The 27869-nt window shown below is 36.6% G+C and overlaps 1 protein-coding gene across 1 annotated transcript; it reads left to right on the plus strand.

The window, feature by feature from the left end:
* The first annotated feature begins 9803 nt into the window (after positions 1-9803).
* On the plus strand, positions 9804-27751 carry LOC129233467 (dynein axonemal intermediate chain 1-like). The gene is made up of 8 exons (XM_054867490.1): positions 9804-9837; positions 11642-11836; positions 17165-17418; positions 20539-20622; positions 20738-20858; positions 22276-22492; positions 24660-24759; positions 27611-27751. The coding sequence occupies exons 1-8, from the start codon at positions 9804-9806 to the stop codon at positions 27749-27751; spliced, it is 1146 nt and encodes a 381-aa protein (XP_054723465.1).
* Positions 27752-27869: the final 118 nt, after the last annotated feature.

A 27869-nucleotide genomic window follows, 5' to 3' on the forward strand; every position in this document is an offset into this window, starting at 1 on the left:
TGGTTGGAGCATATAAGAGCATACAATAAGGAAATTATTGAAAACATTCAATTCAAAATGTAACTAAAATCTTTAAGGAAAAAGGAGACTCCGGATATTTGCCTCTTCATCTTAAGCGGCAATAGATTCGTAAGATTCAGATTCCTTTTTCTAGACACAAAATGAATACCCGTACATGTATATTCCCTCCTGATATTCATTCTTTGTTTAGGAAGGTGTAAAAAAGACCGATCCCTACGCATGGATTCCGTTTACTCATAGGAAGTTAGCCAAGTTTGTTGGACGGAAACCTATAGCAGTAAGTGCACAATGCTTGAAATTTTAATGATGTTGAGAATAATATTTTGAAAGTAAATTTGACAACTGTCGTATTTACTTGCGTTAAGTACCAAATCATCCAAAATTAGGGATTGTCTTCCGCGTCCCGAGAAAGTTCATTAATTTTACATATTAATATTTTCCTTTGATTTGATTTATTTATTCGGCATTTTTTTTACACGTCAATTAAGATTTTAATGTTGTTTAATTTATTTGGTCAATCATTTTACATTGCAATGGAGCTATTTATGGTTCTAATGACTAGATACATTTATTTGGTGGATTGTTTTACATTTTGATGGTTTAGCGTTGTTTAATTTAGTTGATTAGCTGAGTAATAAGAATTTATTCCTTTGCGTTCAGTTTATAAAAAGGTAAGAGTTAGAACACGCATCGCATACAGACTACGATGGAGAGCGTTTATAAATTCAGGCAGTCATCACGATCATTTGTGACGTCACACAAGGCCCCACTAATTTTTAGATCTCTATCACTTAAAAAAAAAAAAAAAATGTTAAAAATTATGTACTGGGAAAATCAAAGTGTTTTCTGGCTTCAAGTTATTGTAAAAAAAAAATATTGCTCAAATGATCTGAAAGTATAGCTTTTGATTGAGGGAAGCAACCCTATTCATGGGTATTTTTTTTTTCATCATGAAGTTTTAATGTCACTAGGGTTTTCAATCCCGCGCCGAATTCAATCCCGTGGGATTTCGCGGTTGTAAGGAGCCAATTCCGCGGGATTGGCTTTAAGCTTCTAAAAGTTTCTTTGTTGTTGTTGTTGTCTTGTGTCAGATAAGCTGGCAATTTGAGGTGCACAGCTTCACTTTTTTAACTGTACCGTAATTTGGTGTGAAGTCCGACTTCCACATTGCACACATGCCATAAGGACCCGTCAATAAGTTAAGCAACCATTCACAGAATAACAACACATTCACACAAAGAAAGGAAAAAAAAAAGAACAAGAGAGAAATCCATCCATGCCCGAGCCAGGATTCGAACCCGTAACCTCCCCATCGCAGTCAGACTCCTCTGACCACTAGAAAGGGCGGGCGGCAAAAGTTCCATTTTAACGCTAAATAAAAAACATAAAACTGAGAATCGAACCATATATCGATGTCCGGACCCGATTTAATTATGGTATTTTTTAAACCATACATCTACAGAGCCTATTAGACCTGTCACTCTCTCTTTTGAAAGCTTAACTTTTTTCCCTGCTTTTTAAAAAACTGTGCAGTTTTATAGAACTGAAATATGAAAAGTTGTATCGATGTTAACAATATAAAGCTGTAGAGTTTGTTTGTTTGAACGCGTTAATCTCAGGAACTACTGCTTCGAATTGAAATTTTTTTTTTTTTTGTGTTGAATAGTCCATTCATTGAGGAAGAATATATAACATCACGCTATGACTAATGGGAGTGGAGCAGCAATAAAAAATGTTATGAAAACGGGAAAATTTATATTATAATATAAAATACTTGGAACGCAGAATATGCGTAGCCACGGTGGCTCGACCTAAAAGTGCGAGCTTCGCGATCCAGTGGGTGTAGGTTCTCGAGGATATCTTTCAGAGAAAATCCTAAACGATGTTAAAAATGATTTGTTATATATATATATATATATATATATATATATATATATATATATATATATATATATATATATATATATATACAGGGTGAGTTCGATTGGATCTGCCATACGAAAGCGGGTGATAGAAGAGCCCAAGCGGAGTATAGAACTACACATTATCGTATCCAATCCTTAACCGTAACCGAGTTATGTTATGGTAAATATAAGGAAAATGAGTAAAAAAACAAATTCTAAGAAAACGACCGATTTCTGAGATTCCTGTAGGATCTACAAGGAAAATAAGTAAATATTTGGAAAGAGCAAATTAAGTCCTACAAAATGACACCATTTCTATCAAGATAGTATCATTTTACAGCGAGCTACAAGCTTTGAAACGTTGGACTGTTGGACACACCCAGAACTGAAATGGCGCCAAAGTTTTCAAGCGTTATTTTCAAAAACAACCGTATGAGCTTTAATCGGTCAAATCTACCAAAAACTGGCCCATTTTACTAGCTTCCAGATGATACAACAACAAAGAATTTTGTGCTTCAAATTCAGCAGAAATTCGGGCTTTTGTTTGAAACAGTGTAAAAATCTGCATTCGTTGAAAAAGGAAAACCAGCGAAGAGTCGCACTTTTGCGTTTTAATTTTTTTGTTTCACGAAAGCTTGCTGCTTTCTTTGTTTAACAAAATGATAGTTTTATATGAAAATAATAATTTTAGCATTTTTTATTAAGTGAAAAAACACAACAAGAGATAACATTAAGTAGAAATTACTTTCCTGTGCTTTTCACTATGGAAAAAACGACATGAAAAAAGTTACCCTAACATCAATGAGCACATTTAATCAATCTTTAAAATCTACAAAAGCTGCTGAAATTAGTTGCCCTCACACCTGATACGCACTCTTGCCCTTTTGCGAACGGAAACAAACGTTGCTCTTAGAGAAATTTCATTTCTTAGTTTCACTACTGCTTCATCAAGTCGGTCGCTCAATTTCTGCAAACTGACTACTTCTGTTTTGTAAACTTGTTTTAAGATTCCCCAAACGAAGAAGTCAACTGGCGTCTTGGTCTGGGGATTTAGGTGACCAAGAAATGAGGCCCGTACGACCAATTCATTGGGATACTCTTCAGTTAGAAATTCCCGAAAGGCATTTAAGGAATTTGCTGGGGCTCCATCGTGTTGGAAAATGATTTCCTCTCTCTCTGGAACAGGAATAGTATCAAGTAATCCAGGCAAATGACTTTCAATGAACTCTAAATATGTGTTTCCTGTTAGGTTACCTCGAAACACATACGGACCAATCAAATGATCTTCTATTACGCCAAGCCAAACATTTATGCTGTGAATTGAGTTTGGAACGATGAGTTTCCGGTTAAAAAAGGATTATATTCAGTATAATGATGCCAGTTATGCAAATTTATGATGCCCCCGCAAGTGAACAACGACTCATCTGTCCACAATTTCTTTCTTCAGTGTCTTGGGCTAGTAGTCATCTGCAAAATGTTACCCGCTTTTCTAAATGTGAATTGCGCAATTGTTGTACTAGTGTAAAATGACAAGGGTGATACTTGCTTCGGTTCAATGTTTTCATCACTTTACGTTGTGAAAGTCCACCATCTCTAGCAATCGTGCGTGAACTCACACTTGGGTTTTCCACTACTCGGTCCAGTACATACTCTTCAACATCGGCAGAACGGTGATACTGCGAACACATGATTTGTTATTCACTCGAAAGGGCATGATAATTTTGCATCAATCTGCTGAACAAAATCCATTTTTAACTCGAAGTTCCAAACTCGATTTAGTTTAAATGTTTGGCTGGTCGTAATCAGCGATCATTTGACGGGTCTGCATGTTTTAAGGTGTTTTAATGCAGGGAAGCACATACTTAGAGTTCATGGAACATCATTTAACTGGATGCAATTCCTGATTCGGAGAGATCGGGAATCATTTTTCAACACGGTGGTAACTCTGCTCATTTTCAAATGCCGTTCGAAATTTTCTAACTGAATAGTATCTGCAATGTATTGGTCTTACGGGTCTCATTCCTTAGCCACCTATATCGCCAGACCTGATACCAGTGGACTTTTTTTAGGGATTCTTATAAGAAATATACAAAACAGAAGTAACCAATTTGCAGGAATTGCGCAACCGATTTGATGGAGCAGTAGTAAAACAAAGAAATGAAATTTCACTAGGAACAGCGGTTGTTTCAGTTTGCAAAAAAGGCGAAAGCATGCATCAGGGATGGCGGCGATCAATTTCAGCATCTGTTGTAAATTTTGAAGATTGATCAAACGTACTCATTGATGTTAGTGAAACTTTTTTTTATTAATTATTTTTCCTTTGTCGAAAGCACGGGAAAGTAATGTTAAAATTGTTATCTCTTGGGTTTTTTCACTTAATAAAATGTAAAAATTATTATTTCGATACAAAAATATCATTTTCTTAAACAATGAAACGAACGTGTTTGCGTGAAACTGAAAGTTTAAAACAGAAAAATGTTTGCCCCTCTTTGCTGGTTTTCCTTTTTCAGCGAATGCAGATTTTTACACTGTTTCAAAGAAAAGCCTAAATTTCTGCTGAACTTAAAGCCCAATATGATTTGTTGTTGTATCATCTGAAAACTAGTAAAAGGGGCCAGTTTTTGGTAGACTTGACCGATTATAGCTCATACAGTTATTTTTGAAAATGTCGCTTGAAAACTTTGGCGCCATATCAATTCTGAGTGCGTCCAACATTTCAAAGCTTGTAGCTCGCTGTGAAATGCGACTATTTTGATGGAAAAAGTGTCATTTTGCCAGGGCCCGATCAAGCCAAACTGGTGCCCAGGTCCTGAGTAGAATTTGGTGCCCCTCCCCCTCCATGAGAAAATATGCACAATTTTAAAGTCAATGTATCATACTATAAGCCCAATATACTAGTAACTACACTGGTGTGCAAAAATTAAGAACGAGACGGTTTTTTCAATATAACTTTGTACAAAAGCTTTCCAAATCAACACATTTAATACCGTAAGATCCCCAATACGTAAGGACATGTGTAATGTAAGCAACACTTACTAAAAGAGAAATCAGAGGGATAAAAAGAAGCTTTATTGAAAAAGTAGCATGGAGCGCAATGCGACTGAAGGCCGAAACATCCCTGTGATGGGTGTCCAGCAAGAAACATCCGGTCTTTAGTAGGGGATATGATCTCCCCCGACTGCTAGGCAGGTTTCACAGCATCTGCCCATGCTGAGAATGAGGGTGTCAATGAGTTGCTGCCCATTCGTCTTGCAGTGCCAATCGAAGCTCCCGAATCATTACTGGTGGTAAGGTACGAGCTGCCAAGCGTCTGCCTAGAAAATCCCATACATGCTCGATGGGATTGAGATCCGGAGATCGTGCCGGCCAATCCATACGTTCAATATCCTCACTCTCTAAGAGCTGTTCGGCAGCTACTGTGCGATGACATGGTGCATTGTCGTCCATGAAAAGGAACTGCGGACCCATAGCGCCTCTAAAAAGACGCACATATGGAAGAAGAATCTCGTTACAATAACGGGTCCCGTTGACAGAACCTGCGTCGAAGATGTGAAGGTCTGTACGACTACCAAGCATGATGCCTCCCCAAACGAGAACACCGCGACCTCCATACCTGTCCCTTTCACTGATGTTCGAGGGAGGATTGCCGGCTTCCCCGCTCTCTCCAGATGAGTATGCGATGAGAATCGCTGCTCAGACTGAATCTGCTCTCATCTGTAAAGAGTGCTCGTCCCCATTCATTGTCTCTCCAATTCCGGTGTTCCCGGCACCACAGAGAATGCCTTCTCCGATGGGCAAGCGTTAGAGGTACACACCGTATAGGGCGTCGTGCAAACAGACCACCACCGTGCAGTCTTCTGGCCACGGTAAAACGCCATATCGGTCGTCCAGTCGCCTGTGTCGTGTGTCTAGCGATTTTTCCCGCTGTCTGCCGCCTGTAAGGCAATATTCGCAACTCCAGAGCTCGAATACGCTACCTTGCGGTGATTTACAAAACTGCCGAAAAAACTAAAACATTGCGTTCCACGTGTTCATTTTGGGCAAAAGAAACAGTTTGTTATGTATTTTTTTTTTTTTTTACGTAATTCATCAAACTGTGAATACACATTTTATTTATCTTGTTCTGAGTGAATTTGAATGAATATCAGTTTTTCAATTCGATGAAAAAAAGCGGACTTAACAACATTGACTGGACACTATAGAGCCCTACTGAAAAATTACTGCTTTTACTTAACCTATTCCACATAAATGATTTAAATAACCTTGTTACTATAGTATCCAATTGAAATGGACAGTATGCAAATAAATTTTCTTGAAAATATTTATCGCAGAACAGATTGAAAAATCCAGAAAGAACGTTAAGAATTTGAACAATAAAAAAAAGCTTGGAATTTTTTATTGCTAAAATATCGTGCCAAATTTACTTTATTGCTCTGCAAAAGCTGACATTATGGATGGAAGAATTTCGCCAAAAATCTGTTTATAGGGTTATGGTTTAGTATTGTGTGAAAGAATAATGTATCTTGAAAATATTTCGCATATCAGTTAAATCATTTCTGTGACGAATGAATTAAATGCATGATGATTTCTTTTGATATCCAATCATATAGTCATGGAAATAAATTATCTACTGTTAAATGTTACTCTTGACATTCTGTCACGTATGTGCACTATGTGACAAAAATGTCAACAAATGCGGGAAATGTCACGAAACTGGACATAATATGTACTAATGCATAGAAAAAACATTAAAAAATGAAAATGCTGTTCGAAGCGAACCAAAAATTTATGAATTCAACATCGTGAAAATGGCTGCTTCAGAACAACTTACTGTGTGTTCTGCATTATTTTTTTTACTTTCGTAATACTTTTTGATTTCTAATCTCTTTCTACATGGGTCAAAATAACCAAAAGACTTTGAAAAATCTTTTCAAATGAATAAAGAACAAAAAATCATACCTGCGAACAAACATTTCTGTCATTTCCTAAGTTTAGAAGCAATTTATACGTTACGGTGTGAGTTTGTTTTAGTTTTTTCGTCCGCCATTAGACAGTGACTGCAGCGTCCCCTATAGTTTGTTGGAGTTGCGAATACCGGTCATCTGCGGGTGTGGTTCCTCGTGGACGACCACTACTGAACCCCCAGATAGCTGTTCCTGTAGTTTGAAATTGTCTTCAAAGTCATGAAACGATGCTGTGAGCAATTCCGAACTCTGCAGCCACACTTGTCACACTGCGGCGTTCCTTCAACTTCCCAATGATTCGACCTCGGGTACAAGCATCCAGATGTCGTCTAACAGATTGATTATTCGCCATTTCTCGCTGAGGCAGCAACTCGGTGTGATTTTAACTGCTATACCGCGTTCAATCTCTTTGCCAGAAATACTGATCTTACACCGACAACATGCTTTATACTACTCAGACACTCCCCCATTACGTCTGCCTGCATATCTGCACATGTGCTACCGTACATCACCTTACTTAATCTCCTGATTGGTCTTTCTGTCCACTCTGCCTCTTCGTTCAGCTGATATGCTAATTTTTCGACTTCGTCCTTAATTTTTGCACACCAATGTATATTTTAAAGGCACATTACTACATTTAAAAGGAAACCTGAGATTTGAATGCCAAACACTTGATAGTCACCAAACTAATCACAGTTTAAATTGCCTTTTAATGCGAAAAAAATTAAAAAACAATTTGAAACTGCAAAAAAAAAAAAAAAAAAAAAAAGCTTACTATTTCTGACATTAAGCTTTAAAAAGGTTTCTGGCTTTAACAGAGGCAAATGTGTCGATCAAATAATCAAAATCTATGTTTGATGTCACAGCATTTTCAATGGTCAATAAGGAAAACACCTGTAAATTATCCTGAGAAATGCAGCTTCTCAAATGATTTTTGATTCTTTTTAAAAATGAAAAGGAACGTTCACTGGAACAGCTGCTGATAGGCAAGGTAAGAAGAAGCTGCAACGGGTGAATCCACATTCGAAAATGTATGTGTAATGTTTAGTGATCTTATCCTTTAAAAACATTCTCTAGCAGAAGGGTTACCTTTTGCAAAAATTTGAAAGTGTGCTAATTCTTCTGGAAAATGTCCATCTATGTCATCCGAGTAATTTTTTGAAATTCCAGAGCTAAGGGACAATGACTTCTTTATGGGAAATTTTTTTAACTTTATGAGTTTTTGAGCTGATTTTTAAAAAATTTCAAGCCCCCTCTCCCTTAAAGTTAAGAAAAAGTAAAATGAGCTTTAAAAAAAAGAAAGAAAGGAAGTAAGTGAACTTAGGCTAGGCTATTTTGGTGCCCCTAAATTTGTGGTGCCCAGGTCCGCGGACCCGCCGGACCGTGTGTTAATCAGGCCCTGCATTTTGCAGGATTTAATTTGTTCTTTCCAAATATGATCTTATGTTTCTTGTAGGTCTACAGAAATTTCAGAAATTGATCTTTTTCTCAGAATTTTGTTTTTTTACTCATTTTTCTTATATCTACCATAACTCGGTTACGGTAAAGGATTGGACACAATAATGGGTGGTTCTATAATCTGCTTGGGCTCTTCTATCACCCCCTTTCTTATGGCAGAATCGATCAAACTCACCTTGTATAAATAAATAAAACAATATATATATATATATATATATATATATATATATATATATATATATATATATATATATATATATATATATATATATATATATATATATATATATATATATATATATATATATATATATATATACTTATTATTGTCTTATTTTTCTTATTAATTAGTTAATAATATAAAGCTAAAGAGTTTGTTTGTTTGAACGCGCTAATCTCAGGAATTACTGGTTAGAGGTGAATTTTTTTTTTTTTTTTTTTTTTTTGTGTTGAACAGTCCATTCATGGAGGAAGACTATAGGCTATATAACGTCACGCTATGACTAATAGGAGTGCAGCAGCAATGAATAATGTTATAAAAATGGGAAAATTTATATCTATACTAATATTATAAAGCTGAAGAGTTTTTTTGTTTGAACGCGCAAATCTCAAGAACTGGTTCGAATTGAAAAATTCTTTTTATGTTGAATAGTCCATTTATTGAGGAGGGCTATAGGCTATTTTTTAAAAATCAAATTGACCGAAATATTTGTAATTGCCAATTAAATGTTTAATTAATTGTTTAGTTTTATGAATTTCGATGACGAGGTAAGTTTAGTGCTATGAATTTCGATGACAAGGTAAGTTTGGTTCTATGAATTTCTAATAGATGGCGGGGTAAGTTAACATTACGAGAGGGCGCTGGCCGACAGTGTCAATAGCTGCGAGAAACCATGTTCATGCTAAGCTGTTGTAATCAGCGAACAGATTTTTGAATGCGTTTTTTTTTTTTTTTTCGATGTTCAAGTACATAATTTGATTTTGTAGGATTTTTCTAGTGTGTTTTTTTTCCTTATTTCTTTAACGATTGTTTTTGTTCTTATAGTTGAAGATAGTTACTTATCTAAGTACATAATATGATTTGTCGCATTATTCAATTGTGATTGTTCTTTAAAACTTTTTTATTATAGCATTGTTTTTTTGACGAAGCACTTTAAAAATTATAGAGGGGAAAAAACCGCTTCACTCGCTAAAAAATAGAGCTTCACATCAGAAGGGGGGCGGGGGCGTGGATTTTTTTTGTTCAACGGACTTGCTTTTAACTTCTTAGTACGGGCATCGCCGTGCGGGTACTGCTAGTTCTGATATATTTTTTAGCATGCTTGCTTTGTAAAGTTCAATCACAACGGAGATTGAAATTGATCTGGAATACAATACCTTCATCTGAAGATTTAAATTAAAGTCAATAATCTAGTTTCAGGATTCAAATCGACGTTATCTGAGATTATGCGAAAGAATGCTGGATCAAAACATGTCTGAAGCTAATTTAGGTAACTATGTATTTTTCCTTTTTCTAACCATTATCCTGTAACGCAATGTAACCTGTAACAACTACAAAAATTGCTATCTCAAATTAATAATTTTCAGAATTTTAGAAAAAGTTCTGTGAGTAGTAAATATCAAATCACTTCTATATGTACAGGGTATATCTACACTAATAGTAGTCGAATAATTTTTTTCTAAACCGCTGCTTAAAATAGACATTTTGGTTATAAAAAAATGTTTGGGAAACTCACCTGGGGTTTGGGTTTGGGGGAACTCTCTCAAACAAAAAGTGGTTTGAAACCAATTTAAATTACACTTTAATTATTTTTGCAACTAAACCAAATATTTCGGGGGGCGGCATCTGTTCGATGTGCTCTGCCACACCTTACTGGCCTAACTTACCTGCCCTGCCACACCTTACTGCAGCGCGTCGTCAAAAAGGAGTGACTTTTTAGTATCAAATGGATATTTAATGAATGAGATTGCAATCCTCAATTGTGACCAAAGTGAAACAAGAAATAACAATGTCAAAAAGCGCAAATTACAGATTACTGCAGACACGTGTTTCTACATTGCAAGGATTGCTTTTTTCAATGCAAAAGAAATCAGCTTACGGATGAAAAGACATCCGACTCATTTCTTTTGCATTGAAAAAGGTGTTCCTTGTAACTCCAAAACATGTGTCAGCAGTAATATAAAATTTGTGATTTTAGACGTTGTTATTTCTTATATTTTACAATAAATGTGCCTGTAAAATGTACAAACCAAAATTTTTACACAGTCCCTTTTACCTATCATACTCAGCAACCCTAACATTTTAAACAAAAAAGTTTACCTCGTCTACAACTATACAACTAAACACTGACTGAGATATAAAGCTCTGGAACTGACGATTTTTCGTTTCTCGTCCGCCGGAAACTTCTTAGAGAACGCGTGCAAATCAATTTATCATGTGATTTGCAGACAAAAAAAAAAAAAAAAACCCTCACCTACCAATCCTTAATTAATCTACTTGCCAGGGAACCACATGAACAGTGTAATAATGAAAAAAAGTTGAAAAAGGTAACAATAGAAAGAACATCTTGAGACATTTTTTGGCGCAGAAATTATTTGCCCTCGTGTCCCCGTTACCGAAATATAAGGTCTTAAAGTCTGCCGAAATATAAAAAAGCCGAACTCAAAAGATTTGAAGTTGAATTTACCAATTTCTCACCAATGATTTCATCGTCTGCAAGTGGTCGGACATCCATCCGCAAAGCTTGTGAAAGAAGTTTCCCTTTACTCACCGAAACTCTCAAAATTTGGCTACTTTTCTTAAAATTTCGGCAGACTTTAAGAGTTTATAAGGGTAATTGTTTATGCATCCAGAAGCATGCTTTAGTATGCTCTTCCAAATGCCCCGAATTTATTTAATTACTGGCTGCATCACCCGGCTTTGCACAGTAGAAATATTTTTGAATGATTTCAGAAAAGTTTCTGACTTACCGGAAAACATTTCTGTTTTTTTTTTTTTTTTTTTTTTTTTTTGCAAGTTATAAAGTTATATTACTGGCAGAAACTGGCACATCAGTTGCCCATTACTTTCCTAGTCTTCACTCACCCATAGTTTAGTTTCAAAAATCACCACAAGTGTGATTATAGAGTTTGTTTTCATCAGCTCCATGATTACTTTTACTCTGACTGACTTTACGCAAGATGTTCAAAAAAAAAAAAAAAAAAAACAGCTTGAAGCGTTCAAATCACTTTGGTGCATTTAATAGAAAACGTTTGAGTGCAACTGATGAAAGAACAACAACTCATTGTCTTTAGATTTCACGTACTACAACAACCCGAATGATGAGTTCAGGGCCAACACGGGTTCACTCCTGCCCCTGTGGAACATCGGTTGCCGGTTGGTCCGGGGTATGCTGGTCACTGACCTCTGCTGGAACACCCTGTACCCGGACCTTTTCGCAGTGGCGTACAAAGATCCGGAAAAGGACGAAGCAGATGAGAAAGGAGAAGGTAATGTTACTTGAATACTTGGTGCAAACCATTGGGCTGTAATACAAGGGTTTGATTTTTAATAGCGTCAACTATTTTTTTTCCATCTAATAAAAATGTTAATACGTGCCGCCTAGTTTTACCTCTTTCAATATGTTTGCCGGCATTGACAACAACCTAATAAAAAACACTGATAGTAGCCAGTGGCCAGTAAACCCAAAAAAGATAGTGGCCATCTCTTTTAAACTGTTGGTAGCCACTTCGAACCATGTTCCGAAACTAATTTTTACGTACCCCACTACATAATTTTGCCATGCAATATTACATCATGTACATACTCATATACCTTAGTCTTCTCCATTCAGTCGTAACTGTAAATCTTTTCTGAAAAATGTAATTTGTATTTAAAATAAAGTTTTAAAATTGGAGGTAATAAAGACATCGCATATAAATATAACGTAAAACGTACAAATGTAACGACACCTAAGGTTTTTTAGTCGCTAAAAAATTTTGTTGCCACCACTGCTTAGTGGTGACCGCTAGTCTCCAGCTTTAGTACAACCCGTTTCCAAAGATGTGGAAATTGTATTACACCTCTGCCTGTTCTGCTTGGTTTTATACTTCCGCACCAACCTCTGGAACATAGACATCGGTGCAACCCTTCCCCCTCCCCGCAAGATTCATAAGTGATCCCCCACATAATATTTTTTGTTTTAAAGTTTAGCATAGTGTTATCTGTTCAGAGCGTGCGCCCTTATGCTCCTTGCACCCCTCCCTTCCGCGACACGACGCGGAGTTTGCGGGGGTGCTATGTAAGTCACTTGTCTTAAAGCAAATGCCAAAGGGACCCTTCATCTTAGGAATCAAGTCAAAGGCACTAAGGCTTTTGTTAAGGGAATATGGTAGATAGTACAGGGGAGTATGGTATATAATATATTAACACAAATGTTCGCGGACCACATGAAAATTGCTCAGGGACCACAAGTGGTTCACGGACCACAGCACGGTTGAGAAGCACTGCTGTAAGGCAACGCAGATTCTCTGCAAGCCTTTTGAAGAGCAAGAGCCTGATGACACTGTCATGCCGTACGACCTCTAGCATACTCAATCTTTTAAAAATTTCGTTGTTTCTGGCAATGAAAACTTCTGAACAGCTCTTCACTCCGCAAGCTAATGCAAGGTTCAGTTCTTCGCTACACTCCTTCCTCATGCACGTTACTTCGGAAAGTCGAGCCTTTTTGCTCAGACGTAAAGTAAGCATGTTACTGTAGTTAGGGTAGACTTAATCAGGCAGTGTCGTAATTAGTGATGTGCCGGATCGTTAAAAAAAGTAGATCCGCGGATACGGATCCGGATCATTAGTGTCAAGATCCGCGGATACGGATACGGACCTCATTTTTTTTTTCTTTTTTTAATCAAATTCAACTGTCCAAGTGTAAAATTTGTTACGGAATGTATTCCCGTCAGAATAATGGCAGTTTCTTCAAAAAATGTCAACTGTGGCAAAAATATAATCAAGACTATGATTTATGATCGGTTAAAATTGAGGGAGAGAAACCAGGAATGGGTCAGCGTTGCATTAATTCTTAAATGGAATGTGAAAAATTATTTCTATCTTACTCGGTAAATGTAGGATACAGGAGCAAGAGTGTAAAGCTACTACTGGACAGGCTAGAAATAATTTTTCGCATTTTATTTCAGTATAAATGCCGCGCTGACCCATTCCACCGAATTTACTCCGACCGACGAAATACAGAGCCAGGAACACTTTTACAAGCAGTAAACAGAGAATTTAGTCTCTTTTTTTTAAGGATGCCGAGAAAAACCAAAACGAAGAATAACTGAAACCCCAAATCCAATAACAAAAACTAATATTAATTTAAAAATTAAAAAAAAAACATGTCCCAGAGAGCCGACCTCATATTAAGATGAATTTCGTGGGTCAGAACACACATTTGTTAACAAATATGAATTGACAGCAGATAAAAATTTTAAATCATTGAGCTTTTACCCCTTATCTTCCGAATGTGAAATCGCTACTAATCACTCGTATAAGGGCTTAGAATTGCATTTAAAAGTTATTTAACAAGATAATAGTTTTAGTAGTTAGCTTCTGTTTATAAGTTGGAAGTTTCAATAAATATCAAACGCAGAAAACTTCGTTCTTTCAATTAGGGCCAACATTTTGAACGCACGTGTAAATTTTTACTACCATAATTGTGAAAGTCGTTAAGTCGGTTTTTAATTAATATCTCCGGTAATTAAAATTCTTCAAAAACGAGGCCCAGCTAAGAACACTTTCGATCAAGTCACCTTTTGAACGAAAAATGAACTATCAAAATCGGTTCATCTGTTTAGGAGCTACGATGCTAAAAAAGACACTGATACACACGCTTAAAACTTATTTCCCCTTCCTTTTTGCCACGGGGGGGGGGGGGGAGGGGAGTACAAATTGGCTTCTGAAATGATACCTTGTGATTTAAATAGGGAATAAAACCTAATTTAAACGGAATTTAAGAGTTTTTTATTCAAATATTTAAATTTTTTAGAATAGAAGGATCATTTCATTTTAAATCAACAAATGGGGTGTGCATCACCATTTTTGATCTTGATGAAAATTTGCATGTGCATTCCTTTTATTTTCTAGACCTCAAAAAAATAAATATTTTATTTTTAAAAAATTTACCCTTTGATATATAGGCCATTTTTGTTGGTGGCAACAGCAAAAATAGGGCATTTTGATGCTTTGCCTTATGGACAATAATTTTTTTTCTATCAAAGCTTTTGAACTCAAACATAGCTCATTGGAAAGCTAAGAAAAAGATCTTTTCATATATGATATCAATAAATTTCAGATTTAATAAAAATACCAATTTTTTCAAGGTCAAAGTTTGCTATGAAAAACTTTTTTTACCACTTTTGAAAATTAAAAAACCCATGAAGGGTTTAGAATAATCAGCCCTATTTTTCATCATATATTTATATGCATGACTACTTATTGTATAAAAAAAATTGGCTTGTTACTCCGCCCCCTTTCTGAGATATGCTCCCCCGAAGCTGCTAATTTTCAAAAAAAAATCCAGTTTTCAATGCTAAAAAAATGCACGTGGGGGGCCAGATATTTTTTTTTTTTATTTGTGGTATTTCAAGTACTGTGTTTACCAGCTTTCTAACAAAATAAAAGTTGTTTTGTTATTCAAAGGTGTTTGGCAAATATAACGGTCTGAATTTTCAAATAATTGCACTGAAACAACGCAATTTTTTTTCCACTTTTTAATCTTAGTTTTTTATTGAAAGGGCTCTTCCCTTGCAAGAATTTTTGGTTAAGTGTTGTGAAAAATTTGGAACACCTGAAGAGCCACCATTTTATTGCCAGTAAGCAAGCAGAGTTTTTAAAATAAAAAAAAGACGTTCTGGATAAGGGCATGGGCGCCCATAGGCAAAATTTTAAGGGATGAGGCTGGCTCATATATTTTCCTCATGGTTTAGCAGGATATTTTCCCTGTAGAAACCAATTTCAGTACCAATTAGAGTTAATAAAATTTAACATTTTTAAAAATAACTTATTCGTTAATAGCAAAAGAAGAAATGTTCTAAAGTACTAAAAGCAAGGAAGTTCTAATTTCTAAGGGGGGGGGGGGTTAAGCCCCTAATTGCCCCTCCCCTACCTACCATATGGGCTCCCTTGGATAAGGAAGAAGTTTTGGTACTTGGAGACTTCTCAGAAAATTTTTCTTGCGTTGTCCAAGATGAGGTCCAGACCTATCACTGGTCAGGTGTTCAATTCACACTTCATCCTTTTGTTGTATACTGGCAAAAAAATTGGAAATGTTCAAACTGAAAGTTTTTGCTTTGTAAGTGATTACCTGGATCACAACATTATCGCAAAGATCCTTATTAAAAAAATTAAGGCAAACCACCCTTCAGTTTCAAAATTAACCTACTTTTCAGATGGGTCTGCTGCACAATATAAAAACAGAAAGAACTTCATTAACCTCAGCCACCATGAAGAGGACTTAGGTATAAAAGCAGAGTGGCATTTTTTTGCTACGTCCCATGGGAAAGGCCCATGCGATGGGATTGGGGGAACAGTAAAGAGGCTAGTTCGAAAGGCTAGTTTACAGCGCCCAATTAATAATCAAATCTTAAATCCATTAGATGTACATGATTATTGCACCAAACATATTAATTAAATAATGTTTAAGGCTTTCACGGCCGGCGTCAATATGGGGAAATAACATTTCCGGACTTATTGGCCGTGGTCTAATTGGAGTAGAAATTCCAGACGTTTCGGCTTGCTTTGCTGCAGCCATGATGATGAGTCACAATCATGGTAGTAAATTTCTCAAGTATGACGGAAACACGGGGTTCTACCATTGTATTTGATCCCCCCCCCCCTCTTCCCTGTGATGATCGGTTGCCGTGCACGCTTATCATGTAACCTAACTCTAATGGACGTAATATTCCTGAATTTCTGGGGCTTCATTTCAACATCAGGAAATTTTAGACTATAGTCCAAAGGATATCTGCAGACAGAATAGAGGAGGCAACTGCTCAATAAGACATCGACACAGGGACCTCGAAGGTCAAGAAGGAGTGTTGTGGGAGTTTGGAATTCGAAAATTACAGTCCTAACTCGCGAATGCGGTAGCAACACTATTATGATAATACTGCCAGGCAGAAGTGGGCAAAATGTGTTAGAGAGTGGGACAAGTGGTTCTTTGAGGCATGTGTAGAAAATTACAGGACTGAGTAGTCGGAGTCGGGCTGATTTTGGGGAAAAGGAGTCGGTGTCGGGAGTCGAAAGTGCAAAAGTCCAAGAGTCGGAGTCGGTCATTTTCCCTTGGTTTGCAACGCTGCCAGCACTTGCGCAGTGGGACTGATTTAGAGGCAAAAAAGACGGAGTCGGAGATTCTAAAATTCTCGGAGTCAGAGACGATTATTTTCTTTTCGTCACAGCAAAAAAAAAAAAAAACCTCAGTTTATATGCAAGGGGTACTGCTTAGTAAGCGTTGGTTTCCTCTACATTAGCTCGCTCTGTTTTTATTTTACATTTAAATGGAACTTCTATTGGTTCTTAACGACACATTTGACTAGTTATTTTTACGTAGAGTTTTTAAAGTTGTTTTAATTATTTGGAGATTAATTTTTGTAAAAATTTTCCACGATGTTTATTTGGCTGATGGCGGCTTATTTTAGTTTTAATTGCCTAATTTAATTACTGGGCGGAATATTTTTGATTTTTATGCAACTTCTAGTATTGTAGCTTGTTTTGTAATCATTAAAGAAGCAGCTTCGATGTAACTTTGACTAGACATGGCGATAAAAAATGTGATTCGATTTCTGCAGATGACCTTGGAATAATCTTCGAGAAAGGTTGCGTCTGCGTGTACAGTCTGAAGGGTCCGTCGCATCCGGAACGGATATACGTCTGTCCATCTGCTGTCCGTTGCCTGGATTTTCACCCGGATCGTCCCTATCTAGTGGCGATGGGATTCTTCGGGGGCACAGTCGCAGTTTACGATTTGCGACGCGAAGATTTTTCGCCCTCGGGAAAAAACTCAAACTCGGAGAAGTTGTTCCACCAGGACACAGTCAGTGAGGTATGTTCCTGATCATCTTAAATTTTATTTAGTTGAAGCTTTTTCTTACTCAACCAAATAGTTTATGTTTACCATACATAACTACCAGTAATTTGGCGCAGCGATTTGGCTTTGACTTTTTTACGTTAGAGATTGCGGGTTTAAACCCAACCCCCTGTCGGTAGATTTTCGAGCTGGAGGCGGTGTAGTTGAGTTACGTTGCTAGCTAAATTAGGTTGTTTGTTTGACGAATAAAATTTATTTTAGCTTCTAGCGTGAAGATAATCTCATCTCTTTATGAGAGGTATGTTGCGTCCAGCTTGTTTGTGGCTTTTCCACTCTAATGAGCTCTAAAAGGAATGAAACTGCAGTCAGTGGATGCCGTAGATGAGATGATTGGTTTTTGCTTGTTTTCGACAACAACAGGTTTTACGTAATGCGTGACTTTGCTAGAAACTGTTCTGTCATGTTCATATTTAACTTCCTGCCACTTGAATTCCGCAATTTAAATATACAGGCCTGGGCCTCCCTCGTATAGCATAGTGCTTCCACAACACGGTTTCGATATTACATGGTACAAAACTTGAATTTAACGCTACACAGTTTTGATATGACTCGAATTTTAAAAGATGGAATTTCATTTTTGTTTAACACACTGTTAAAACTGAATGATAATAATTTTTCAAGTTTTTACTTTATTTTCATGAAACTTTTACGAAAAAGTTTGTCTTTGGCTCGTAAGTTTAGTTTCCTTCTGTAAAACTAACTTATAACTTTTAAATACTTGATTTTTCTCATCAGTGCTCTAAGAACAAAAGGATGAAAATTATTTGGTTTCCAATGCGTGGTACATTAGGATTCAACATAAGCTAAATTTGGCAAACGATAAATAAAAAATGTAGTCGAAACAAAATCTATACTAATATTATAAAGAGAGAAGGCGGATTTTTGTGTGTTTATATGTTCGAAATAAATTCCGGAACCGCTGCACCTATTTGAAAAATTCCTTCACTATATGAAAGGTACTTCCTAACTGAGTAACATAGGCTATAATTCGAAAACAAATCAGATAAATAGCTCTTTTTTTTAATTCCAATTTAGGACCAAATTTCACATAAATTCCCTAATATTTGAGTGAAAAATTACTCACACATATTAATATCATATATCGTTGAAAAGGGTAGAATTTTCCGCGTTCTAAACAATTTGTTTCAATGATCTAACTTAATTACGGCGGGAGTAATTTGCGTTTTTAGCTCGAACTTTTTTAGGCTTAGCTGAAATTTAGGCACTACTTTCTTCATTAAATCTATCAATAAAAAGTGAAGGAATTGTCCCATAGTTTTCTTTTTGACACCATTGGAAGAAGCGACATTTTTTACTCCAAATCTTTCTCGACCTATGACCGAAAAACTTAGCTTCTATCTTCAAAGGAAAAAAAAGTTACAAGCGTTTTTAAATCAAGTTCGAAAAATGTCATTTTGATTCAGGTTGTCAACCATTTTATTTTCGCGTTTCCCATGGTTACGCTTTTTGAATTCGTTGTTTCATTCCTGGTTTTGTATTTAATTTCTTAAACTTACTTTATTTCGTGTTTCCATGGTTACGCTTTTAAAGTCCATCTTTCGACTTTTTAATTTCTTAAAAGTATTTTTATATCTATCGTCATTGTTTGGAAGGGTAATTTTACATGGTGCTTTTTTTTTCCTTTATTTAAGCCTGATTGTTGAATATATGTCACTTGACACAATTTTTATTCTCAATGGTAGACCGGACAAAGCCGGGCAACGCAGCTCTTAATATATAAAGATTTGAAAGCTACTGTTAATGTGATTTTATACTTTTTTGTTTGTTTGACGAAACATTTATTATTGCCAAAGAAAAGACATCAACTTCACTTGCAAAAGGGTTGGGTTCCGGTAGCGTGGTCGCTTGGTGCGTTAGGCAATGAGCAGTTCAATCTAGGATTATTGTTTTAAAGCAACCGTAAATGTAATTCATTGTTTTGGTGATTTGTTTTGAAAGAAAAGAAACTTTAGATTGGTTTTTATCCGAGTGAAATGTGCATTTTCTTTTTTTTTTTATTCTGACGATGATTTTTGAATGTTTCACGGGATGTTATTTTTTTTTTTTTTTTCGTTAGGACGGATGGATTATGATAGCGTGGTTGCTGGGCGAGTTTGGCGATAAACAATAGAGTTTCAGAATTATTTTTACGTTTGAAAGATATTACTTGATGTATTTTTTTGTTTATTAGGCGAAATATTTCAAATTGCAGTAAAAACCGCTTCACTCGCTAAATAAAGTTTTAAAGCAACTGTAAATCCAGTTTAAATATTTAGCGAAAAGTTTTAAATTCCAAAGAAACTTTAATATTTTTCTTTTTTTTTTTGAAAAGGTGTGTACGCATTTTATAAAAAGAAAAATGATCATTTCATATCAGAGGGGAGGAGGCGTCAACTTTTTTTATTCAACGGACTTCCATTACATTTTTAGCACGGGCATCGCTGTTCGGGTACTGCTACTATAAAATAAAATAAATCTATTTATTGAATTAAATATTTTGTTTCGTTGTTTCTCATACGAACTTTATTGCTATAGAAAAGATCAGATTTTTTTTCTGACAGAATACGTTTTGTTGTTACTAAAAAAAGTGCATTATGTTTTTTCTTGTGCATAAAAGTTTTAATTGTAAGCATGTAAAACAATCAAGTAGTATCTTTTATAACAACTCTTTGTTTCTGATCAGTGGGGCGTTGTATGCTCTGGTTGCCAGTTTTTATTTGTATGTTCTATTGAGTCAAAACTTCCTCTATTATAAAATTTATATCTTAAGACTTGGTTTCGATATAACAAGGTACACGTTCCTTGATTCACATTTTTCAAAGTCTCGTATAACACGGTTTCGATATAAAACAAAACTTGGTTCCGATACAACACTGTACATATTGACATGATTTATAATAAGTGTAGTTAGCTTAAAAAATAAGTGTGAAAGGTCTCGTATAACACGGATTTGATGCTTACATGGAACGAATTAACCGTGTTATACGAGGGATACCTACGTAAATTACATACATAAATGACTGTTTTTTATAACTAGTAGCAAAGTAGTTCTTTGTTTTTTTTTTCTTTAAACAGATTCAGTGGTTACCAGATACCATTCCGCAAAAATTCTGTTCTGTGTCTGCTGATGGTAAAATAATAAAATGGCAATTTATGTTGGTAAGTCAAAAAAGAAAAAAAAAAGCTTACTTTATAGCCTGCTTTATTTTAGTGTCTGATAAAAACTTTGCTTCCCTTATTTTGATTATCTTTTGCAATTTATTTCTGATTACAGCATGACCTATTTCCGAGCGAAGTAGTGACGTCATTATTGGTCAGGAATATTCTTCCTGAAGCTCCGCCCAAGGGCATAGAGATGGAAAAAGAAACTGTAATGGAAGAAGTTAGTTTAAAAGGTCAGATGACTGGGGATTATTTTGGAGCATTCCCCTTTTATTTTTCTGTTCTTTTTCACAGTACTGTAGATGAGTTTTCTATCAATAGCTCAATAGCTGGCAACGTTACCAGATGGGGTCAATGTCGGATATGGGGGGAACAAGTAGGGGTCCTTGTCTCTTGGAACAACTTCTGTGGGGTGGCGAATTTACCCTATTTCTGTGCTTTTTTTTTGAATTCTTATTTAAAAATTGAAGGAAGGTGGGTAAAGGATAAAGCTGGCGGTTTCAAGGTTTGTCCCGGCTCGGAAAAGTCGAAAATCCGGCACTGGGTGCCGTTAAAAGGATTGAAGTGCGTAGAGGATTTCAAAAAGTAAGGTAACAAGAGCTCTGAGGGGCGTGCAGATCGCAGAATAAAAATCGCGCCGAAGATAACGAAGATAATCAGAGCTTTCAAACGGTATCGGTGGATAGAGCTGGGTGAAATTCACTAAAAAGACAAAATGCCAGTTAGAAGTTTGCTGCGTTGACGGAAATATATCCCGCCAATGAAATTTGATAAGGTTTTTCGTTGGGGGTTAATGGGCCACCTTTGCACTAAGTAATTTCCATCTCTTTAGACTTTTAAAGAAACACTTGGAGGTCTGGAAAGGAAGAAATCATCCTCAAGAATGAGGAACCACATCAAGATGGCTTGCTAAACCGTAGCATCGGTTCTGAAGTGCTGACCTCTCAAGAGTTTCTTTTAAGGTACAGAGAGATGAAAATCAAGCGGTGCAAGGTTGGCACTGTGAGGAGGGTGGTCCAATATACCTCTCAACCCCAAAAAATAACTTCTTCATGTTTCTTCTTCATTGGTGGGACATGTTTTCGTCACCGTAGCCATTTTCCAACTGCTATTTTTTCCTATAAGTAGACATCCAGCTCCATCCACCGGTACCGTTTGAAAGCTGCTCCTCAACGCTGTTAAAACAGGACCGAGTTGACTCAACTACTTTACTCGTGGGTTGAGTGAAAGGTTGACAATATCCTTTTAGTTGATTTAACTAAACGAGATGAGAATGGAGCGGCTCACATAGGTTTGGCTTCTTAATAATTACCAGTTCGAAAGTTGATCCCTATTGTGAAGGAGGACTAAGGCTGCAAATGATACATTTCTTCCACATTCCATTCTTCCTCCTCCGTTAATATGATCTCAAGGGGGATCATGCAGGGGGGGGGGGGTACGCTCTCTGGAAGAAAAATTCAGCTGTGGAGCTTACCTGAAGTTTATCAGAAGTACTTTGTTAGATCCGTACATTAGAATCCACACCACCCAGATTGCTTTTATCCGCGTAAAAAGAATTTCACTATCGGAAAAATGCCATCGATCCATCCAAATAGTAATATTATATTTTTTCATGTCTCAGAAAAAACATTTACATGGGTTTCTTTCCAGCTGGCGGCACAGCTCTCTCCATAACCGGTGATTCTTTTGCCGTCGGCACAACCACCGGAGCGATCGTGCTGGGCTCTTTGGAAGAGAAAGTCGGCACTGCAGATCATGTGGACCACAAGCACTCTGTGAGATCCGTACAGTGGAATCCGTATCACCCGGATGTGCTTTTGTCGTGTGGGAAAGATTTCACCGTCAGAATTTGGCATCGATCGATTAGGTACATCCTCATATATAACAGCCAGTGATCGAGTAACGCTTCTGACGTCATCAACAATGAAACTCGGGCCATATAAGGTCCCTACATATACGAGCCGACGCATCAGCTTAAGATTAGCCATTTTGGATCGGAGCGCGCGTTTGAGTGGTTGTCTTTTCTGGCGAGTTATTGCGTTTGGTAATTGTTTACTGTAAGTAATTATTAGCTGCACGTGAATTCTTGGCAAATTTGGCGAATTCCGAAACTTTGCTGTGGTAACCCTAGCAGCGCAACAATGAAAAATCCGATCCAAAATGGCTAAACTTAAGCTGATGCGTCGGCCTATATCTATATAGCGGCTCTAGGGCCATAGCATGATAATTTGATAATATGTTTTGGCAATGCTTAACATGCTGGGCAAGGCTTCATTTTTACAAGGCTAGACTGAATCCGGTAACCTAACTGATTTACTGGTGAGACTGTTAGTAGGGGAGCCCATGATGCTAAGTGTGGATTTACTCGAGCTTTGCGGGGACGCATTGGGTTTTGTAGTTTAGGTTATAAAAAGAAGAAAATGTTGCACAATGTTCAACTTCAGTGGTGGGCAAAGTGTCTACTGATATTCATAAATGTAAAAAAAAAAGTTACATGAAAATACTCGAGACTGTCAGATACTGATAGTTTTGATGCTCCAACGTGTCTCTAATACTAAAAGAAGAGATCCTAAATAAGAAGAGATTGGACAACTTCAGACCGGCGGCCATCTTACGTCCAAAATGCTCACTTCCTGTAGACCGGTAAAGGTTTTTGAAAATTGTTTATCTTGTTTGGCGGGAAGCTTTTTGCTCACCAAGCAACCACTTCATTTCGAAAAGCTTCCCGCAAATAGGATAAACAATTTAAAGGATCTATCCATATTTCTGAGGAGTTGAAAGTGGGGAGGAGGTTCTAATGAAAGTAGGTATGATGAAAAAGGAGAAGAGGAAGGACAATAGTTTGGCAGATACTTGGCGGACAAATTAGATATAACTTTTTAAGACTGAGGGTTTTTGGGTTTAGGATGAAGGCTTTCTTTTTTGTGCGGAAAAGTTAAAGGTTTTCTTGGCGGGGAAAATTTTACAACAGGGTTGTTTTTGATGAGATATCTGTTTACGAAACACAAACATAATTTAGCACAAACAGTTACTTTTAGTTTATGTATTTTCATTGATTAGATATTAGTAAATCAATTGCTTTACTTAAACAAGCCATATCTGTTCAATGAAATTATTACCAAGTGTTTGTGACATCTCAAAATACTTTGGGGTAAATAATGTAAGTTCAAGTCATGTCGAAGTGATTCTCCGGGGAAAGTTATTGTGTATAAAATTCCTCAAAATCTTAATGAAAACATGAGTTGAGTCCTTAGATTTGCATCAATTACCACTCATATGCTCTCAAAACCAGACTTAGCAAAATTTTGTATTTTTTTTTCTCTCTTCCATTCTTTTGCTTCCGATAAAAATCCTGTGGCTTTTAGTTGTCGTTTTGTCCCCCCCCCCCCCGCCCATCCACTTTTCAGTTCCAATCGCTGCCTTTGGGTGGAAACGAATGCATCCACAGGAAAATCCCGTTACAAACGATTTCTAAATACAACTAAATATCCATTTCAGCGAAATAAACTTTCAGTTTCAATTAAACTTCCCTTACATTGCTCGAATTCCTTTAAAACGAAATTCCCGTTACAACGAACAAAATTTGCGGTCTTTTGAAGTTCGTTGAAACGGGATTTCACTGAATTAGTTTGTGAGGATGCCTGTTTATCATTACAGATGTGATAGCTTCTAAATTAAGCAGAGTCGCACTGAAATGAACTAAACAGACGTATCTAATTTTATCTCTCCCCCCCCCCCCCACTTCAATGGCATTGTCCAGACTTGCTTCTTGCCAAATCTATGGCAAACGTAGTCAAACAGTAGATGTTTAATTATAATAAACGCTTAGTTATGGATGATGCTCTCTGAGGATAAAACACTTTGGGCAATTTCAAAACATCAGCAGATTTTTTAATACTAAAAAGAATGCTATTCCGACAAATCACATTTAAATATTTTTGAGCTATGTCATTTTTCCTGCTATGTCCTTTATTTTTTTTCCTGTGATTGTCAGCATTTAATTACCTTCACTTCACGGTATTCCTCTGTTTCAGGAGTTCTGTTTTCAAATTCTTTTTTGAGCAAGAAGTCGTGGATGTGCGCTGGGCGCCATTTTCGTCTACGTTGTTTGCAGCCATTTCTGGGAATGCTGTAGTAAGTGAACATGAACTATCATTTGCAATTTTGTAAAACGACTACATTTTTGAACAGCATGCAGTTTAAATTGCCATCTTCATTAATTCATTTTTGTTTTGTTTTTTAAGAGTTCTGTTCCATACAATTTAACCTTACACCAAGGCAAACTTGACAACAGTGGGATGTTTGTTTAAAGAAAAAATACTCATAATGAGAAAGTTCCGAAAAGATACTTTTTAAAAAAGCAATAAGAATGGGAAATCCAAGCAAAACATATTTTTCACTATGTATGTGTGAAATAAATTGGTGTATGTTTAATAAAATATGTTCAATTCTCATAAGTAAAAAAAGGATAACTAATTTCCCAAAAATAGTTCCCTATTGGCATGGTGTCCATATGCAAAATTGTAAGGGGGGTTCAGATTTTTTCCCCATAGAAACCGTTTTCAGTACAGATTAGAGTTATTAAAATTTAACATTTTCAATGACGCATTCATTAATGGCTGGTGAAGAAATGTTTTTAGATTTTCGCAAAGAAAAAAGTACTAAAAGCAAGAAAGTTCTAATTTCTAAAGGAAAGCCGGGGGGGGGGGGCGCTTGAGGCCCTACCCCATATGGGAACGTATATAAACTAAAATATAAGCTAACTAAACTATTATGTGAATTGCGTAATAAAGATGTGAAACAGTTCTCGCAACCCTTTAAAATGTATGTATGTGTCATTCTAAAGAGCTTTTTTTCCACACAAGGGGAAGTTTGTTTCAATTTCTCAATTAAATAGAAAAAGAGATACAAGATATTTTTACTTTAGCGAAAATCCTAGGCTGAATTGAATTCAAGCACAGAGAGGAAGAGCAACGTATTACGGGAGACAACGAGTTTGAAAACGAATATTCAAACGTACACTACGGCCGTTTTTTTTATGCCCAGGGGCCCTTTATTACCAATGCTGTGAAATTTTGTAGGGGAAAGTTGGGTAAAACTGGGACCCTAAGGTTTTCAGGCTTCTAAAAATCAGTTTTTAGCATAAAGGAACAAAAATTTTCAAAATTATTCACTACTTATCTATTAATGCTACCACAGTTGCAAAAACATGAGTGTTTTTTAAAAATTTGTATCAATTTGTTTGTAAAAAAAGTCATTTTACCCGATTTTGGGGTTAAACCGGGTAGACATGTTATTGCTATGGGAAAATAAAAAGTTTAAAAGTGTCCACAAAATTCAAGTTTTATTTAGTGACATATGTTAACTGTTGTCATAACATAATAGAATAAGTATAAAAGGACACATATTGATGAGTGGTGAGTAATTTTAATTTTACCTTTAATTTTTTGCTTTAATATAAGGCTTATTGACACCAGTCGCAAGTAAAATAGTTTATCTTCCTCTTCGGCCCCATAGCAGCTTTCATGGGCCCAACGACGACATTGGAAGTATTGGATCTATCCCTCACCACCCTTGGAGTCCGAATAAAGCTCATTGCAGTAAATGCAGGCAGTATTGTCATCCTCTTCATTGAACTCATCCCTCATTTGCTCCTTCGGCTTTTCTTTATTTGGACGCTTATTTTCTGGTTCTTCCATTTGGCATCTTTATAATGCTGTCTTTTCTTTAATTCGTTTATCTTTCCTTCAGGGTTTTTTTTTCTTCCGTCTATCTTTGGTGTTCTTTGCATCATTTTTCTTTTTCTTTTCTTCTAATGTTGCCTAAAGATGAAACTTGTATGGGGAGTCCGTCAAAATGAGTTTTCCCTTTTCTCTTGTCCTCCTTCGACTGCGTCTTTCACTCAGTGTATGGGGGTAGTACCCAGTCTTGCCCTCGGTTAGTACCCGGTTTTGCCCCGCACGCACAGCTTTCATAAAAATGCCGTCATATGACTATACAGAAAGCTACAGACAATTACTTAGAATGATAATGAAGGTAATTAAATGTTGTAAAAAGAGAGCTACATACCTTTACTGTTGCAGAAACAGAAACATAGTATTGGTCAAGTTTTGTTCAAAAATTTTAAGCAAAATCCACTCATACAGAATTTTCTTCACAAGAACGAAAGAAGCGAGTATATTACTTTTCTAATTTAATGGCCGCTGCTTCTTCATCAAGGTGGAGGGTAGTTGCTTTCTTGTCCACGTGATTGCAGCCCTTACAGAGGCTAGAAGGGGGTACCCGATTTACTCCCGACTTCCCGGTTTTACCCCACTTTCCCCTACAAGTTAGTTTGGACCTCAAACGGTTTGTAACCATGGCGACGAAAATTTATCCTCTTAATAAGTATCAAAACAACGAGTAACTTATTCTCATCGTCATGGCAATCTGGAAAATCAGAGCAACATCCACTTTGGTCAAGCGAGAATAATAAGGAACTCGTGATTGCTCAAAAGAAAAAAAAAAGGAATAAGAAAAAAAAAATAATTTGAACTTTGACATCTTGAATTCAAATTTTTTTTTTCGCAATCACGAGTGTGTGTGTGTGTAGCATGTGTGTGTGTTTGTGTGGGGGAGTATGTGTATGTGTGGGTAGTTGTGTGTACGTGTTTTGTGTGTCTGTATATATGCGTGTGTGTATGTGTTTGTGTGTGTAGATGTATGTGTGTGTGTAGGTGTATATATGGGTCTGGTGTGTGTGTGGGTGTATGTGTAAAGGTAGGCAAATAAGTGACGAAACCTGGAGACGGTTTTCTTCGCTACAGGAGCAGCACCGTGAGGAGCCCGTCGACGGTGATGCTGCAGAGAATGGCGGGGAGAAAATAAAATGATAGGACATCAAAACAGTCAAATGAGAACAATAAGCAATCGTGATTGCTCAAAAAGAAAACGTTCTTTCCACTTCTTGTAAACCAAATTTGAAATGTATTAATCTTTCCCCCAGATTCATGTATTTGACCTCTCGACGAGTAAGACAGAAGCTGTGGGAACCTACACAGTCTACACCGCCAAACAAAACTCCCGGCTTACAGTTCTCCGCTTCCATCTATTCAAGCCAATCCTTATGGTCGGAGACGACAGGTGAGGAATCATTTACAGAGCAATTAAGAGCAAAAACCTAAGTAAATGAGCTGATGTGTGCATCACATGACTTCCTTTTACACCAATTTAATGTTATTTCCCTATTATTGCAATTTTTATGT

Source organism: Uloborus diversus, unplaced genomic scaffold (genome assembly GCF_026930045.1).
Source record: "Uloborus diversus isolate 005 unplaced genomic scaffold, Udiv.v.3.1 scaffold_436, whole genome shotgun sequence".
Classification (NCBI taxonomy): domain Eukaryota; kingdom Metazoa; phylum Arthropoda; class Arachnida; order Araneae; family Uloboridae; genus Uloborus; species Uloborus diversus.

Coding starts and splice junctions, on each gene's coding strand:
- LOC129233467 (XM_054867490.1), top strand. CDS start 9,804: ATGCTGGATCAAAACATGTCTGAAGCTAATTTAG. Junction 11,837..17,164: donor AGCAGATGAGAAAGGAGAAG/GTAATGTTACTT, acceptor CGATTTCTGCAG/ATGACCTTGGAATAATCTTC. Junction 20,859..22,275: donor GGAAGAAGTTAGTTTAAAAG/GTCAGATGACTG, acceptor GTTTCTTTCCAG/CTGGCGGCACAGCTCTCTCC.